Source organism: Felis catus, chromosome C1, assembly GCF_018350175.1.
Source record: "Felis catus isolate Fca126 chromosome C1, F.catus_Fca126_mat1.0, whole genome shotgun sequence".
Classification (NCBI taxonomy): Eukaryota; Metazoa; Chordata; class Mammalia; order Carnivora; family Felidae; genus Felis; species Felis catus.
The window spans coordinates 149,373,090-149,389,491 of NC_058375.1; the positions used below are offsets into that span (position 1 = coordinate 149,373,090).

At 37.3% G+C, this 16,402-nt stretch overlaps 1 protein-coding gene across 2 annotated transcripts in view; it reads right to left on the reverse strand.

The window, feature by feature from the left end:
- The window catches only part of LY75 (lymphocyte antigen 75), a 135,757-nt gene that overhangs the window by 89,109 nt on the left and 30,246 nt on the right, over positions 1–16,402 (reverse strand). For both annotated transcript variants that reach the window (XM_003990798.5, XM_011285355.4), the window contains exons 9-13: positions 15,390–15,500; positions 14,737–14,825; positions 14,422–14,591; positions 11,732–11,931; positions 9,534–9,676 (exon numbers count right to left, since the gene is read on the reverse strand). In XM_003990798.5, the coding sequence (XP_003990847.1) occupies positions 9,534–9,676; positions 11,732–11,931; positions 14,422–14,591; positions 14,737–14,825; positions 15,390–15,500 (713 nt within the window). The remainder of the gene's footprint in view (positions 1–9,533; positions 9,677–11,731; positions 11,932–14,421; positions 14,592–14,736; positions 14,826–15,389; positions 15,501–16,402) is intronic.

Genomic DNA, 16,402 nt, shown 5'->3' on the forward strand with positions numbered 1-16,402 from the left:
ATACTTTAATATAAAGAAATACTTTGCATCATTTCAGCCTTAAGCTTTTAAACTCATTGCAGTGGAATATGAGGACAATCCCCTTAGTCTTTATTGTTATACTGTTTTCTTTCATACAGACATTTGTAGACTTAAGATAATCCAGTGGAGACAATTAAGTCCTATTTGAATTTAGCAGCTATAAGAAGAATTTGTAGTTGTCTCTTCAACTATTCAGAGCTTTCTAACAGGCTTCCAAATTTATCATACATCCCAACAGTATAATTTCTTTTTTTTAAGTTTATTTCTTTATTTTGGGAGAGAAAGAGAGAGAGAGAGCAAGGGAGGGGCAGAGAGAGGGAGAGAGAAAATCTCAAGCAAGCTCTGTGCTCACAGAGCCCGACAGTGGGTGGAGGTGGGGGCATCAATCCCACGAACTGTGAGATCATAACCTGAACCCCTGAGCTGAAATCAAGAGTCGGGTGCTTAACCCACTGAGCCACCCCAACCAAATGTTGAATTTCTAAAACACAGAGACTAGATAATTGCCATATACAACATAATTAAAGTCAGACAGGTAACAGAAAGAGAAGATCAAGTTTGCTTCCTTGTTATTTACTTGAAGATGTGACTTTATTTCTTTCAAATTTTTGCACATAATATATTTGAGGCTGGGGAATTTGTGCAAAATTTTGTGTTTCCCTCAAGTAAGCCTTAGATATTCTTTTCACAATCAACAGTACAACCAGGAAGATGGTCAAAGATCACTTGGCACCTGCATTTACTGTATAGTCAGCTCCCATAGAAATCCTCTTTAGACATCTTATCTCTAACGTTTCCACCCAGTCCTCTCTCAGCCCCAACTTTTCACACTTAGAAACCTTTCAAGCTCCTTTTTGCTTCCTCAGTAGCATCTCAGAAAACAGTTTCCTAGAAAACACAATTTGCCCCATTGTCCAAAAATTTTAATATTCACTACTTTCTGAGACTGAATTTCATTTCAACCCAGATATTTATAGTTTTCAGCTACCACTTCAAGAGATTCATTAGTGTGTTATAAATATAGAAAATAGTAGCTACTTGGTTTTTTTTTCCACGTGTGGTAAGAGGTGGAACATATTTCCTCAATTGTAACTTATTCCTGGTTTGACCTGGTTTATCCATAGGCAGATAAGGAGAAGAATAAATGGGAAATCACATTAATTATTGCACACCTCAATGTGGATTTCAAAAACTTGAAGGAGGGGCATCTGGGTGGCTCAGTCAGTTGAGCAGTTGAGCATCTGACTTTGGCTCAGGTCACGATCTTACAGTTCGTGAGTTCGAGCCCTACTTCAGGCTCTGTACTGACAGCTCGGAGCCTGGAGCCTGGTTTGGTCTGTGTCTCCCTCTCTCTTATGCCCCTCCCCTGCTCATACTCTGTCTCTCTCTCAAAAATAAAGACACATTTAAAAAAATTAAATAGGGGCGCCTGGGTGGCGCAGTCGGTTAAGCGGCCGACTTCAGCCAGGTCACGATCTCGCGGTCCGTGAGTTCGAGCCCTGCGTCAGGCTCTGGGCTGATGGCTCAGAGCCTGGAGCCTGTTTCCGATTCTGTGTCTCCCTCTCTCTCTGCCCCTCCCCCGTTCATGCTCTGTCTCTCTCTGTCCCAAAAATAAATAAACGTTGAAAAAAAATATTTAAAGAAAATAAAAAAATTAAATAAAAAAAGAAAATTTGAGGGAAAAAATGGATCATAACTGGAGAATTAAATCAAATGGAAAATTTCTCTCTCTCTTTATAAATTTCTTCTACTACAAGCACTAAGTATATGGTTTTAGGGTATTAGGTTAAGAAGACATTGCACAAAAGGTTAATATGTGTATCTGTGTTAAAATTCTTACTCAATCAAATTTCCTGCTGCATCTGGTTTCTAAGGAAAACAGTATCTCAGCTATAAACCACAATAAATACTATTTGATGAGGGCGCTTAGTCTGCAAAGCCTTAGATTTATATCTAAATCCATTCATGCCACATCACAGGAGGTAGCACACACAGCAGCAACAGCATTGCAAACAAGGCTTTCCCCTTTAATCCTAAAACTATTTTTGCTCTACAATGGCTTTCCCTGGTGGGCTGCCATTAAGAGTTACAAAGATCTTAGAGCCTTAATGACTTGGTGCACCATGAATCCTTTTCACTGAAATACAAATAGAGATGTGGAACTTAGATTGTGAGAAGTATAGCAGTAATCTGACTTAACTCCTTGGCATGCAACACACAATATGAGCAATGGACATCTGAGAAAGGTCAATTTCTGCAATAAAAAGGTAAGGCGTTCGAGGAGTAAGCTTTAGAATCATTTTCTGATATAAATGGGTTTGCCTCCTTCCTTCCCTTCAACCCATGGTTACAGAATTGGATTTAGAGTATGTTACATTTTTAAATATAACATGGGCAAATGATCTCTTTATTAATGGAGCACGTATTAAGCAGACAACACAGTCTGCCTTAATATGGCATGTATTAGCTGCTGGCTTAAGAATACAAATAAAATACGGTCCCTATGAACAAAAGGATTATGGTGATTTGTGGGGTTTCTTTGTGCTCTTCTGTTTTCTAAATTAAATATACATTACTTCTGTGGTCAGAAAAAAATTGCACATTGATTCTTGTACATCCTTTGGAAAATAAGCTATATGCATGGGAATGAGAGAAAGTAGAAAGGATTCACATTAAATGCTATGTTCAGCATTCAATGCTAACTATGTTTACAGAGCTAGGATTTGAGATGATTTTTATTTTTTTCAGTGTTATTTTTTATATTCCCCAAATCTTACATAATGAGCATGTATTAATTTTAATTGAAAGGAAACTCAGCAAGTGTGATCAGAAACAAAAAAATTCCTTAATTACCTCTGGCATTTTAGTTTTGCTTTTTAGTATAATCTATTCTGTATTTAGAAGCTCTTATGTCACATGTTATTCCATTTTCCATCAACTGATTCCCATAAATATCTATAACCTCATTGCTTATTACTTATCCGTGGCTCCCTGTTCCAATTAAAGGTTTCTAACCTCTTACTTGGTGTTATTCAAAACCCAGTTTGTTTATGTCAATATTTTGCTTTAAAAATACTTTAGCTTAGACAGTATGATATTGTATATGTCAAGCTTGAGATATAGGGGTCAGTAAGTTGCCCTGATCAAAATTCTCACTTCAGGGAGGATCATCAGGGTATTAGAGTATGTTCTAGAGGTGGCCACTGCAAGGATGTGTGGTATCTGAAGCTACACCTGAGGTTTTGGTTATTAGCAGAGTGAATATCATAAATGAGTGTATATCTGATTAGAAATTAGAAGCTTGTTCACCAGCATGATGTTAGAAATGGTCTCTCATTGGTGAAATTTAAATTATGTAAGATATAGGGAATAGCTAAAATGTTTAGGGACACTCTCACCCTTCATAAAAGGTTATTACTTTCTGCTGAGGCTGGTAGCCAGTACCATGACAAATGATCTGGGGCTTGAGGTACCTGGGTGTCTCAGTCAGTTGAGCCTCTGATTTTTGATTTCAGCTCAGGTCATGATCTCATGGTTCATGGGATTCAGCCTCCTGCGGGGCTCTGTGCTGACAGTGTTTAGCCTGCTTGGGATTCTCTCTCTCCCTCTCTCTCTACCCCTCCCCAACTCACATTATCTCTCTCTCAAAATAAATAAATGAACTTTTTTTTTAAAAAAAGAAATGGACCTGGGGCTTGATCTCTAAATGGTCCCATGTCCAGTCATTGGGTCAAGTGATTGGAACTGTCTGATGCCAGCTATTAATGGGAATAGGATTCTGTCTCTGGAATACTGTCAAATCTACCTCAAATGAACTTTCCTTGTAAGATGGTGGGTGGAACACCAAGGACAGACTGGATGGGATGTTGGAAGGTTACAAAACAGATTCTATGAAATGTTTTGTGCCTGCTCCAATGAATGTTTATTTACTAAATGTTTATATATGTGGAAAGATTTGGTCTGAGTTTTGTATTCATTAAAATCTACTCACAAGGTTGTGGGAAGTAGCTAAGAAGCACTAACCCCAAAAGGAAACTAAGAGTTTGTATATCCCAATTAGCTCAGGTTAGTGTGCAATGAAATCTTGTATATTAATTCCTAATGCTGGAAAACGAAGTCCAGAATGCCTGAACTTCTACAACAGATGCTTAATAAGTGAGTATTTATGGAACACATGTACTGTATTTTACATCAGGTTTCCAGCTCATAGTAGTGAAAATTCCCTTTCTTTAATGAGAAAAACACAATAGTGTGTGTTTTTGTTGTTGTTTGATTTTTAAAAAGTTTTTTTTTAAACATTTATTTATTTTTGAGATACAGAGAGAAACAGAGTGCTAGAGGGGGAAGGGCAGAGAGAGAGGGAGACACAGAATCTGAAGCAGGATCCAGGCTCTGAGCTGTCAGCACAGAGCCCCTTGCAGGGCTTGATCCCACAAACCGTGAGATCATGGCCTGAGCTGAAGTTGGACACTTAACCCACTGAGCCACCCAGGTGCCCCTCTCTTTTTTTAACATTTATTTATTTATTTATTTTGAGAGAGAGTGAGAGAATCCCAAGCAAGTTCTGCATTGTCAGAGCAGAGCCCAATGTGGGGCTCAAACCCCCCAACCGTGAGATCATGACGTGAGCTGAAACCATGAGTGAGATGCTCAACCCACTGAGCCACCCAGGTGCCCCAGTATTTACTTCTCCAAGTCTAGTCATGAGGTTGGTCTGTAATTCCTTGTGCTGTTGTTGATAGTCTTTGATATCAGAATTAGACTAGTTTGTTAAATAAACCTGATGCCTGCATCAGTTTCTATGTAATGGAATATAAGCTCTTGCTTGTACTCCTGAAATACAAGGCAATGATCTCTGCTTTAAAATGTAAAGAAATTCAGTGATGGGCATTGAAGAGGGCATCTTTTGGGATGATGCCCACTGGATGTTGTATGGCAACTAATTTGACAATAAATTTCATATAATAAAAAAATAAAAAAATAAAATGTAAAGAAATTCATATATATAACCATATGTTATACTTCCTATCTTTCTTAGAAGAAATTCTTTGTCAGCTTTTTCCATTTCTTTCATGGCTATTGAATTATTGGGTTTCTACTTATCAAATCAATTGTATACTAATTTGTATTTCCCTGGAGACTATTTATTTTAACAATTTCATTTGTAACAGCATAGAATTATGCATAGTCTTACCAATTAAAAATTTCTCCATGAAGTAAGTTTTATAATCCCTTACTAAAGCTTCATTTTAAATCTCTCTCTCTTTATGTATTTATTTACTTATTTGGTTCTTATGGTTTCCTTGTATTTATGTTGAAATTTATTTTTAATTTTAGGTGAATGCTTATTTTCTTTATTTTAATTTAATAATTAGAGCTCTTTTTTTAAATTTAATTTTAGAGAGAGTGAGTGCAAGCAGGGGAAAAGGGAGAAGGAGAGAATCTCAAGCAGGCTCCATGCTCAGAGCAAAGCCCAATGCAGAGTTTGACATGGGAGCTTGACACAGGGCTCAATCTCACATCCTGAATCAAGAGTCAGATGCCCAACTGAATCAAGAGTCAGATGCCCAACTGGCTGAGCCACCCAGGCACCCCAATTATTAAAGCTCTTAAAGCTATTAATGTACCTACAACTATAGCTTTGGCTCTATCCCATGAATTTCAGAATGAGTGTTGTCATTGTCATTTATACAGTTTTTATTTTTTTGCCACAAAAGGGTTTGACTTCACTTCTTATTTACCTATATAATTTCATCACTTAGTAATTTTAGGTTTGCTTTTTAGCCTATTATATCAATTATTGTAAGTGATACAGTCAACGAGCTCTAAGAGAAAGTATATATGGAATTTGTAATGTAGGAACAAAGAGGATATTATTAAATCAACCTTAATTATACTATTCACATGTTCTACATTATTTCCTTTTTGTCTGTCTCACTTGTTAATGAATGAGACAAATGTTAAAGTCTCCCATTACTGTTATCTGTTGGACAATTTCACTAATATAATATTTTTGCTTTATATATTTTGATGCTATTATTTTATTTTTTATTTTTTATTTTTTTTTTAAATTTTTTTAATGTTTATTTATTTTTGAGACAGAGAGAGACAGAGCATGAATGGGGGAGGGTCAGAGAGAGAGGGAGACACAGAATTGGAAGCAGGCTCCAGGCTCCGAGCCATCAGCCCAGAGCCTGACGCGGGGCTCGAACTCACGAACGTGAGATCGTGACCTGAGCTGAAGTCAGATGCTCAACCGACTGAGCCACCCAGGCGCCCCTTGATGCTATTATTTTTAAATGTGTAATGGTTTTTGACTGCTACAACTTCATTGTAGAATGTACCTTTATTCAAGATGAAATAGATCTCATTTCCCCATTCAATGCATTTTTACTTCAAGTGTATTTTATCTAATATTAATACTGTGACTTTAGGGGGCACCTGGGTTGCTCAGTCGGTTGAGTGTCTGACTTCGGCCCAGGTCATGATCTCACAGTTCGTGGGTTCCAGTCCCACATCGGGCTCTGTGCTGATGGCTCAGAGCCTGCAGCCTGCTTTGGATTCTGTGTCTCCCTCTCTCTCTGCCCCTCCACCACTCATGCTCTGTCTCTCTCTCTCCTTCAAAAATAAACGTTAAAAATTTTTTAAAAATACTGTGACTTTAGGTTTTGTTCACACTTACACAATATAATTTTGCTCATTCTTTTAATTTTCCCATTTTATTTGTGGTATTAAGTTCGTGATCATTAACTAAATTGCTATTTAGGTTAAAATGGGACAAGAATATAAGTAAAGTAAGTCAAGAAGTAATAAATTAAGGACCACCACAAATTGGACAGTGATGCCCTATCTTGGTGGGTCACTGGCTACTCAGGACTAACTAATTGCTGTTATAATATGAAGACATGTCCTATTGTTTAATTTTTAAAGAAGTGTTAAAAATACAGATTTTTATCAAAATTTTCTATCTTGAAATACTTTGTAGCTTCTTCCTTCTAGGAAAATAACATTATACTCTTTGGGCTGGGTAGAATGGCAAGAGTTGCATGAGGTATCTTTCAACAGCATATTATCGCATATCATTATTGAGCAAATTTGCAGTTTTGGACATAAATATAACTGATAATGGATAAATTTGGTCTTCTGTCACCTTGCTTTATTGGATTTCATGCTTTGTTATTTTATTTTTTTACAGTTTGCTATATAAACCTTTTTTCATCCATTACATATTCAGTAGATGAACACAGTTTGTTTTAAAAATGTACATAATCTATGGTTCTAAATATGACTTCTAGGTAAATGAGGAATTTATTATACTTTCATTTTTTACTACCATTTATCTCAGCATATCCCAGTTTTTATTTATAAATAGAGTTAAACACCTGGTCTTGTTAAAATATTCTTAGGTTTCTTTCAGAATTTAGAATAATTTCTTTCTATTTTTATAATTATATATATATATATATATATATATATATATATATATATATATATTGCATTATGTAGACTGGGGCTGTTTTTACATTATATATTCTTCCTTCAAATTATTTTATTTTATTTTATTTTTTTAATTTTTTTTTTCAACGTTTATTTATTTTTGGGACAGAGAGAGACAGAGCATGAACGGGGGCGGGGCAGAGAGAGAGGGAGACACAGAATCGGAAGCAGGCTCCAGGCTCTGAGCCATCAGCCCAGAGCCTGATGCGGGGCTCGAACTCACGGACCGCGAGATCGTGACCTGGCTGAAGTCGGACGCTTAACCGACTGCGCCACCCAGGCGCCCCCTTTCAAATTCTTTTAAAATAAATTACCTATTCATGTGTTCTTGATTTTTTTTTTCATCTCTCAGCTGGCATGTATCTTTGAATTTTTTTTCAAGAAAGAAGCTATAGTGTTATATCAATTATAATCTTCACAAATGAAAAGCAATGTAGTTGAGAACTAAAATTAATATATTACAAACATTTCCACCTCAAAACTCTTTAAAGGTCAGGTGTTTTTTTGTTTTTATTTTTCTTTCAAGTTTTTATTTAAATTCTAGTTAGTTAACATACAGTATAAAGTTAGTTTCAGGATAGATGTCAGGTTTTTTTTTTAATTTTTTTTAACGTTTATTTATTTTTGAGACAGAGAGAGACACAGCATGAACAGGGGAGGGGCAGAGAGAGAGGGAGACACAGAATCTGAAACAGGCTCCAGACTCTGAGCGGTCAGCACAGAGCCCGACGCGGGGCTCGAACTCACGGACTGTGAGATCATGACCTGAACCGATGTCGGACGCTTAACCGACCGAGCCACCCAGGCGCCCCAATAGACGTCAGTTTTAAAATGCCTTCTTACATTTAATGTCCTAGAGAAGAAAGCTAGTTGGATTTTGTGTTTTGGTACCTGTTTTGTATGTTTGTTTGTTTATTTATATTTATTTGCTGTTTTTCTTTGAGGTTTTTGAGTCAAAATAATAAGGCAAGTATTCACTAAGGTATGTCCAAGTGGTAATCTTGACATGGTTCTGCCTGGTATGCCCTAAATCCTTGATTTACAGATTTGGGTCTTCTTTTCAGTTCATAAATTTAGGGAAGAAAAAAATAAATTTGTGGAGTTGAAGGCCCTCATATTCATGATTGCTCCCAAAGCTTCAGAGAAATTTTTTTTTTGCTTTGATAGCATCACTTGGCCCATATTTCTCCACATCATCCTTAGAATATCAGAAAAAATCATCCTGAAATCCTTCCATTGTAACATCAAAATTGCAATGGTTTATTGATTCTGTGTTTATAACACCTCTGATTACTTTCCTATTTTCACATTCTTACTGTCTATCCTCAAAGTAGTTTTCCACATGAGGGCTGTAATAGCCTTTGAATTACTTGCCCTGCATGTACCTACCATCTCTCAATCTCTCTCTCTCTTCCTCTCTTTGCACATATGTATCACACACACACACACACACACACACACACACATTGTTGTCTGGTTTTTTTGCTTATTGACTTAAGGTCAAATTCCTTCCCTGGCGAACAAGGATGCTCCATTTTAATATCCAAATCTCATTTTCCAACTAAGTGGTATGGCTCATTTCTCCTTGACTGTATCTGTACACTCTGGTCTCAGTAAGCTTGCTAATGTTCTGTTGTCTCTGACACCTTCTCCTATCTTATTTTTCAAAATACTGTCTCACCTTCCAAGATCCATCCTTCTTCATAACATTTTTCCCAGTTATACCTCCCCAAAGCACTTCATCTGTCCTTAGCATTCCCATGGCCCCTCCTTACCTTTGTGCTAGATTTTTCACCACACTTTTCTTATCCCCACTATTGGACTTGGTCATGCTACATAAAGGATGGGGAGTCTATCTTCCTCACCTTTGAATCATTCACACTGTCTTGCACATAAAAATGTTTGATGCTGAATGACTGCTAAGCACTGAATGACTCTTTTAGAAAATAAAACATGTCACTTCTGACTGGAGGACATCAAATTTAGCATGGAAGATCTCATTCTAAAAGTATTACCTGAACTGGTCCATTAAAAAGTGAAGAAATTCCTTTATTTCATCCATATGACTGAAGCTAGGAAGGTGTCCTCCAAGAGCTTGGCAGAACCTCTCAGCTTCTTCCCAGTTCCTTTTTCTTACAATTCTTTCTATATGAAACAGCTTAACAAAATACAATGTTAATTTGTTTTGTGGCATAATAATAAAGTATTCATAATTTCAAAATTAATTATGGCCAAATGGTAGGCTTTTTTTATTAAGTTTTTAATTCAAATATAATTAGCATACAGTATTATAGTAATTTCAGGTGTACAATGTAGTGATTCAATAATTCAATACATTACTCAGTGTTCTTCAAGATAAGTACACTCTTTAATTCTCTTCACCTATTTCACTCATCTCCCCATCCACCTCCCCTCTGGTGACTGTCAGTTTGTTCTTGTATCGGTAAGAGTCCGTTTTTGGTTTGTCTCTTTTTTTACCTTTGCTCATTTATTATGTTTTGTAAATTCAAATGTGTAGGCTTATGAAATGGATTCTTATAGGCATAATAATAAAAGGAAATGTTTTTATTTTTACCTGTGATAAAAACAGGTAAAAAACATACACCGTGACACAGATAGGACCCGCTGAAAATGTCAACTAAAGGCCAGCCCAGGTGCCAGATGGATGACCTTCCTCAGCCAGTATGGGGAACAGCTCCAACAAGACACCATAGTCTCCTGCTTTGCTAGGACCTTGAGAAATAAATTGAACCAGCAGGTAAGGCTATAAAGGGTATATATGAATACTTTGGGAGTGGACTTCTGCAGGGAAATGTGCTAAAAATAATAATTATAAACATAATACACTGAGACCTGCCCAAGTACAGGCCTATTTTCTGATGAAGATGAATCAAAGGGCTGACTGCACTGGTCTAACATTGACAGAAGTCAGCAAAACAAAACTTGCCATTTCTATTTCTTTGGTTTGTGATGACTAATTTTATGGCAAAGTAACCACAGTCGTTTCAAAAAAAAAAAAAAGAGACGGAGATGATACAATGGTAGATTGAATTATTAGTCCTAATTCTTCAGTCTCAATTCCTGTGATATAACTGTACATTCTTGCCTTGACCTCCTGGTTGGGGAAGAATACTTCCCCATACCTTGATTTGGGGCCCGGCCATGTGACTTGCAGTGATCAATGGCATATTAGTGGAGGTAAGGTGAACAGAGGCCTGAAATGTGCTTACATGGTTAGGCTTGCCTCTTAGGCTCCAGCCATTTACTATAAGAAGAACAAGCCCCTGACAGCTGCTGCCCCTTCAAGTCTGAGACCCAGATCAAAGGGCAGCATATCCAGCTCAGAGTCTGGAGCCTAGCACAGCTGACCGACAGTTGAAAGCAGAGCTCGACCATTCAAGCCTAAACCAAAACAATCAATCCCTTTTGACCCAGAGATCTGTGAACATGAGACTAAATGTTTGTTGTCATAGTCACTGGGGATGGCATCAGCTGACTGATACGGGCCCTAAAATAATTTTTTTTAATTGTAAGAACTGATAGAATTCTTCATTTGACAGCAAGGATTAGAGAGATAGGAGAATCATAAGCAAAGCGTCAGGGTGGCATGTAGCTTACTCAACTTCTCAGAACAAAAGAACACTAGGAAAGAGCCAGTTCTGACTGACAGCAGGGTCATTTAATATGTTATCTCACTTTTATGAGTTATAACATAAAAATGATAGATAAAGAAATCATGCAACATTCACTCCTCCAAATGCATCATTAGATTGTTAGGGTTTTGATAGTCATACTTTTACACTTTTCTCCTTCACCGAAAACATCAGTTTCCAAATGTCTCTGACAGAGAGAGGGCATGAGCATGTGAGAGGGGAGAGAGAGAGGAAGAGAGAATCCCAAGCAGGCTCTGCGCTGTCAACACAGAGCCCCACATGGGGCTCGATCTCATGAACTGTGAGATCATGACCTGAGCTGAAATCAAGAGTCGGAAGCTTAACCAACTGGGCCACCCAGGCACCCAGGCCTTGTTCTTTTGGGTAGGATGTGAGTTTATGTGGGGATGAGCTGTCTCATAACAAAGGTTCAATGGTGCTCCCAAACATCTTGGTAGGTTACATATGTGTCTGGGGAGGAGCATAATTTCTACAAGGATATGGACTAGGATAGTAGAAAGATAACCTCATTGAGGAATTGAATGAAAATGTTACTTTACCTTATAACAAGAAATACTGGAGGGGAAACTATGCCAGCCTTCAGGACAGGGGGCTTCAGGCTTGGGAGCTACCTCTTCAGGCTCAATGGGCCCACTTATTTTCTTGCAGATTGAAAGTGCTCTGAATTTTCTGCAGTCTTTTACCTCCCACTTTCCAAGAGACTTTCCAGTAGCCATAGCCACACACCCACCTGGAGAAGCTAGGGTTAACAGAAAGTTTAATTAAACATTACATTTGAAAATTAAAGTCCAAACATTTTCTAGTGTCCTTACCCTTTATTTGAGCCAAGGTTTGGAGAAAGAATATAAAAGAAAATGGGCGAAAGAAATGTATTGTTTATAATAATGATGATGATGATGACAATGGTGATAATAAAGAGAAGTGTATATTACTTCCTAAGTACTATTCTAAGAGGATTAAATGAATCAGTCCTCACAACAAACCTCAGGATTGGTTCTGTTGTCATACTAAGGTACAGTGAGGATTAGTGACTTGTTCAAGTAAATGGTTAGTAAGTGGTTGATCCAGAATTAAAGCCCAGGAGTTCTGCATGTGGAGCTGTACCCTAAACCACTATGCTGCTCAGGGTAGCCTAAGTGGCTCATATTCATATTAGCTTAACAACTTTGAACAGTTTTAAGGCAACTTAGTAACCCTCAAAACAAAACTCTTTCAGATTCAGATCCAAAGGAAGAGCTGGTATAATAAAGGTAGGAGGAGGTGTTTGGTAACATACAGTTGTTTACTATTTATTTTATGGCAGCCAGAATTTTATTTATTCACAACATTAAGCAACAATTTGTATTATCAGATCCATTTTTCAAATAAAGAATAAGTGACTTGCCATAACCATAGTTAGTGAGTGGTAGAGTCAGCACTTGAAAAGTGCCATGCTCCCTTTTACATTACACCATACAGCCTGAAGTGGGCAGAAGATAAGAAGAGCATAGTTTGGAAAGTAATAGGCCCAATTTCTATTCCACGAAGCAGGCATTGTCTAATGTCCCATACATGGTCAGCAATTGGAACAAGGGACTGGGAGAAAAATGCTATGTTGCCCTGAATGAATGTGCTATTCCCCACCCTGTTCAGCCCACTACCCATGCCTTCTCCATGATGGACCAAGCTGGCTGAAGCTGGGAGTAATTATGGTAAAGAGAGCTTAATGGTAGTCTTTCTGGCCAAAAGACTGAGAGAATGTCATTGAAACTACTTTCTAAACATCTCTCCAATCATTAAGGCTTATCTATGATGATTATGACACTGACCCTAAGATATCTGAATGTCTATAAAAGAAATCCCAGGTGTTTTATATATTAGAACATTATAATTTAAGGTGATATTTAACCAGGATTGGCACCTGTATCCTCCATTTTCTAGAAGTGAAAAGATGACTTTGCTATCCATACCATTCACATTTGTGGTGGCGAGAATCTATTTCAAATTTTGTGTGTCATTATACACTCGTATGTTCAAATTACTGCATTATAAAGAGTGATCTTAGTGATCACACTGTACAAAAACAAAAAAAAAATACAAATAATCCAAAGAGAGAAAAGTTGGATGCTTTATAATTCCAGTCTTATAGAAAGCCAAAATCCTCTAAAAAAGATTTTAGAGGCACCTGGGTGGCTCAGTTGGTTGAGCGACAGACTTAAGCTCAGGTCATGATCTCACAGTTTGTGAGTTCGAGCCTAGCATCAGGCTTGCTGCTGTCAGTGCGGATCTTGCTTCAGATCCTCTGTCCCCCAATCTCTCTGCCTTTCCCCCCTGCGCTCTCTCTCAAAAATATAAAAACAGGGAGGGGGACAAAACAGAAGAGACTCATAAATATGGAGCACAAACTGAGGGTTACTGGAGGGGTTGTGGGAGGGGGGGATGGGCTAAATGGGTAAGGGGCACTAAGGAATCTACTCCTGAAATCACTGTTGCACTATATGCTAATTTGGACGTAAATTTAAGAAATAAAAAAATAAAATAAATAAAAAAATAAAACAAACATTAAAAAAGTATTTTAAAAACGTATTTTAGATTATAAATCAGGGGATCTGAATTTTAGCAAGTCAATAACCAGGTAACATTTGTCAAGTAAGTCACCTTTCTAATTCTCTTGTCTTCTCAACTATAAAATGAGAAGGGACTTCCGAAGTCCTTTGTTGTTCAAAACATTTTGATTCTACGGCTAATTATGCTCAATGCTTTGAGCTGGTTAAAGAAGGATGAACTAACTTTCAGAATAAGTACAATATATTGCCTCCTTAATTCCCACACATTGGGAATAATAGAAACAAACACAATTTTGTTTTTATGAAACATAAATTCAATCTTGGAGAAAGAAATAAGCAGAGAGATGAAAATGTAAAACACTTCAAAATGAATCTTCTAGATTCTGTTTGAGACTTACATGGAAAAGATAAAAAAAAAAAAACTCACACTGATGGTTCTAGCTTTGAGCCATTAGAGGTAGTTTCCAAGAACTGAGTTTTTTAGCTCCTTTTACTAGATTATTCACAAGAATTTAATAAGGAAGACATATTCACTCCTTCTATTTATAGTTCCACAGATAGACTGTCATCCTGAAGATTATCGTTTTCCTCACATTTCCAAGGTAAGTGAAGAACACATCTGGGAGGGATACTGCATTTCACTAGTCGTCAGATTCCATTACTTTAAAGGCTAAGGCACTCACCTGGCTCAAGAAAATTCCAGTTGGAAAAGGTTACAGCTTGCTTTACTCCACCAACACCTGTCCAGCTATACTCTCCATGTGAATCTGTATCTCTCAGGCCAGTCCAGAAGTATTTTCCTGGAGAGTTAGTATACTTTTTAATCATATCATTCAGGTATTCTTGCTCAAATCTACAAAACAGGAGTCAAACCAGTAGGTGTTTTTTACGACTGAATTACTATATAAATTGAAGATGCGTCTTTTTCTTAGGAAGTTTATTTAGCAAAGGGACCCAGAGTTAAAATTTCACCAGTACATGTTTCCTGATGGTCACACCTGCTAGTTATAGTCAGATTGCACTTGGTTCCAAAAGGGACCTCATCCTTGTAAATCTTGTAACAGGTTTCTCCATGTCTTTTCCAGTCCTAAATCAAAGGAGAAATATCATCACACTGTCTTTCAGACTTGATGTCCCTGCTCTGACAAGCAAGGTTCTGCCGCACTAATAAAATCTCACACTTAGAGAAATTAAGGGCATGGCCAGTAAACTCGTTCACATGATGAAGGTAGGATACAACTTCACAGAGAATTCCCACAAGAGTGTGAGCCTGTGTCAGACAGACGGTGTGTCTTAATTCTCTTTACCTCTAGGGCATAGCTCATCATACTATAATGTTGTTGGTCGCATTATTTTTGAACAGGATAAATATAAATGGGGGGAAAGTAAAGATATCAGCATTAAAAATTGTAACCACATACATTTTTATAGAAATTCATGAGTAGGTAACTCCTTTTCCTATAATGTTTTTTCTTCTGTAAGAATGCCAAAATGTTATGAATCACTGACCTCTGATTTGTTCTAACATAAATGAACAGAGGTAGTCCTTTCTTCTATTTTTCCAAGTCTGAATTGTTTCAGTTTTACCTACCATCCTTAGCCAAGAAATTGTAATATTGCTTAGAAAAACTTACACAGGGATTTTACATACCTCATCTGGAGGGCATATCTTATCAGAAGTGGTATCATTCATTTGTTCTCCCTTTTTTTTACATACATATTTAAGTTTCTCTTCACATGATTGGACTCTCCACTGACCTAGCTTTTAAAAAATAGAAAAAAAATTCCACAGAGAAATTATTTGCCATATGTTTAGAGTTGAACTCTAAATTTATTTATTTATTTAATTTATTCTCAAGTTAGCTAACATACAGTGTAGTCTTGGCTTCAGGAGTAAATTCTTGTGATTCATCAATAACATACAACACCCAGTGCTCATTCCAACAGGTGCCCTCCTCAATGCCCATCACCTATTTCTCCTATTTCTCCCACCCCTCAACTCCCCACCCCATCAACCCTTAGTTGTTCTTTGTATTTAAGAGTCTCTTATGATTTGGCTCCTTCTCTGTTTTTATCTGATTTTTCCTTCCCTTCCCTAATGGATATAGAAGATGTGGTGTATGTATATATATATATATATACATACACCCACATGAATGGAATACTACTCGGTGATGAAAAAGAATGAAATCTTGCCATCTGCGACAGCATAGACGGAACTGGAGGGTATTATACTAAGCAAAATAAGTCAGCCAGAGAAAGACAGATATAATATGATTTCACTCATATGTGGAATTTGAGAAATCTAACTCATTTTAAATCAAGGTAGTTTCTTCTCACAAAACTGTGAGCAAGGGGTGGGGTGGGAGAGAGGGAGGGAAAGAGAAGAGGACTATAAATGAATGACTAAATCTGAGAACATACTCCTAGGAAATGCTACTGAACAGGCCTGCAAGGTTATGGCTTGCAGTCTGTTATTTCAGAACCATCTCAAGTTCATAGTGGAGATGAATTCCATTTTCTTCTAAGATGAACAATAAAACCATCAAAGCACATTTAATACAGAAGTTGAGGAAAGAACTCAGCCTACACACAGTTGACAGTGTTCTTGTCTTCTTCCATATGTATGGCCAAAGTTTGCGCATGGGTTAAAAACTTTTGGAC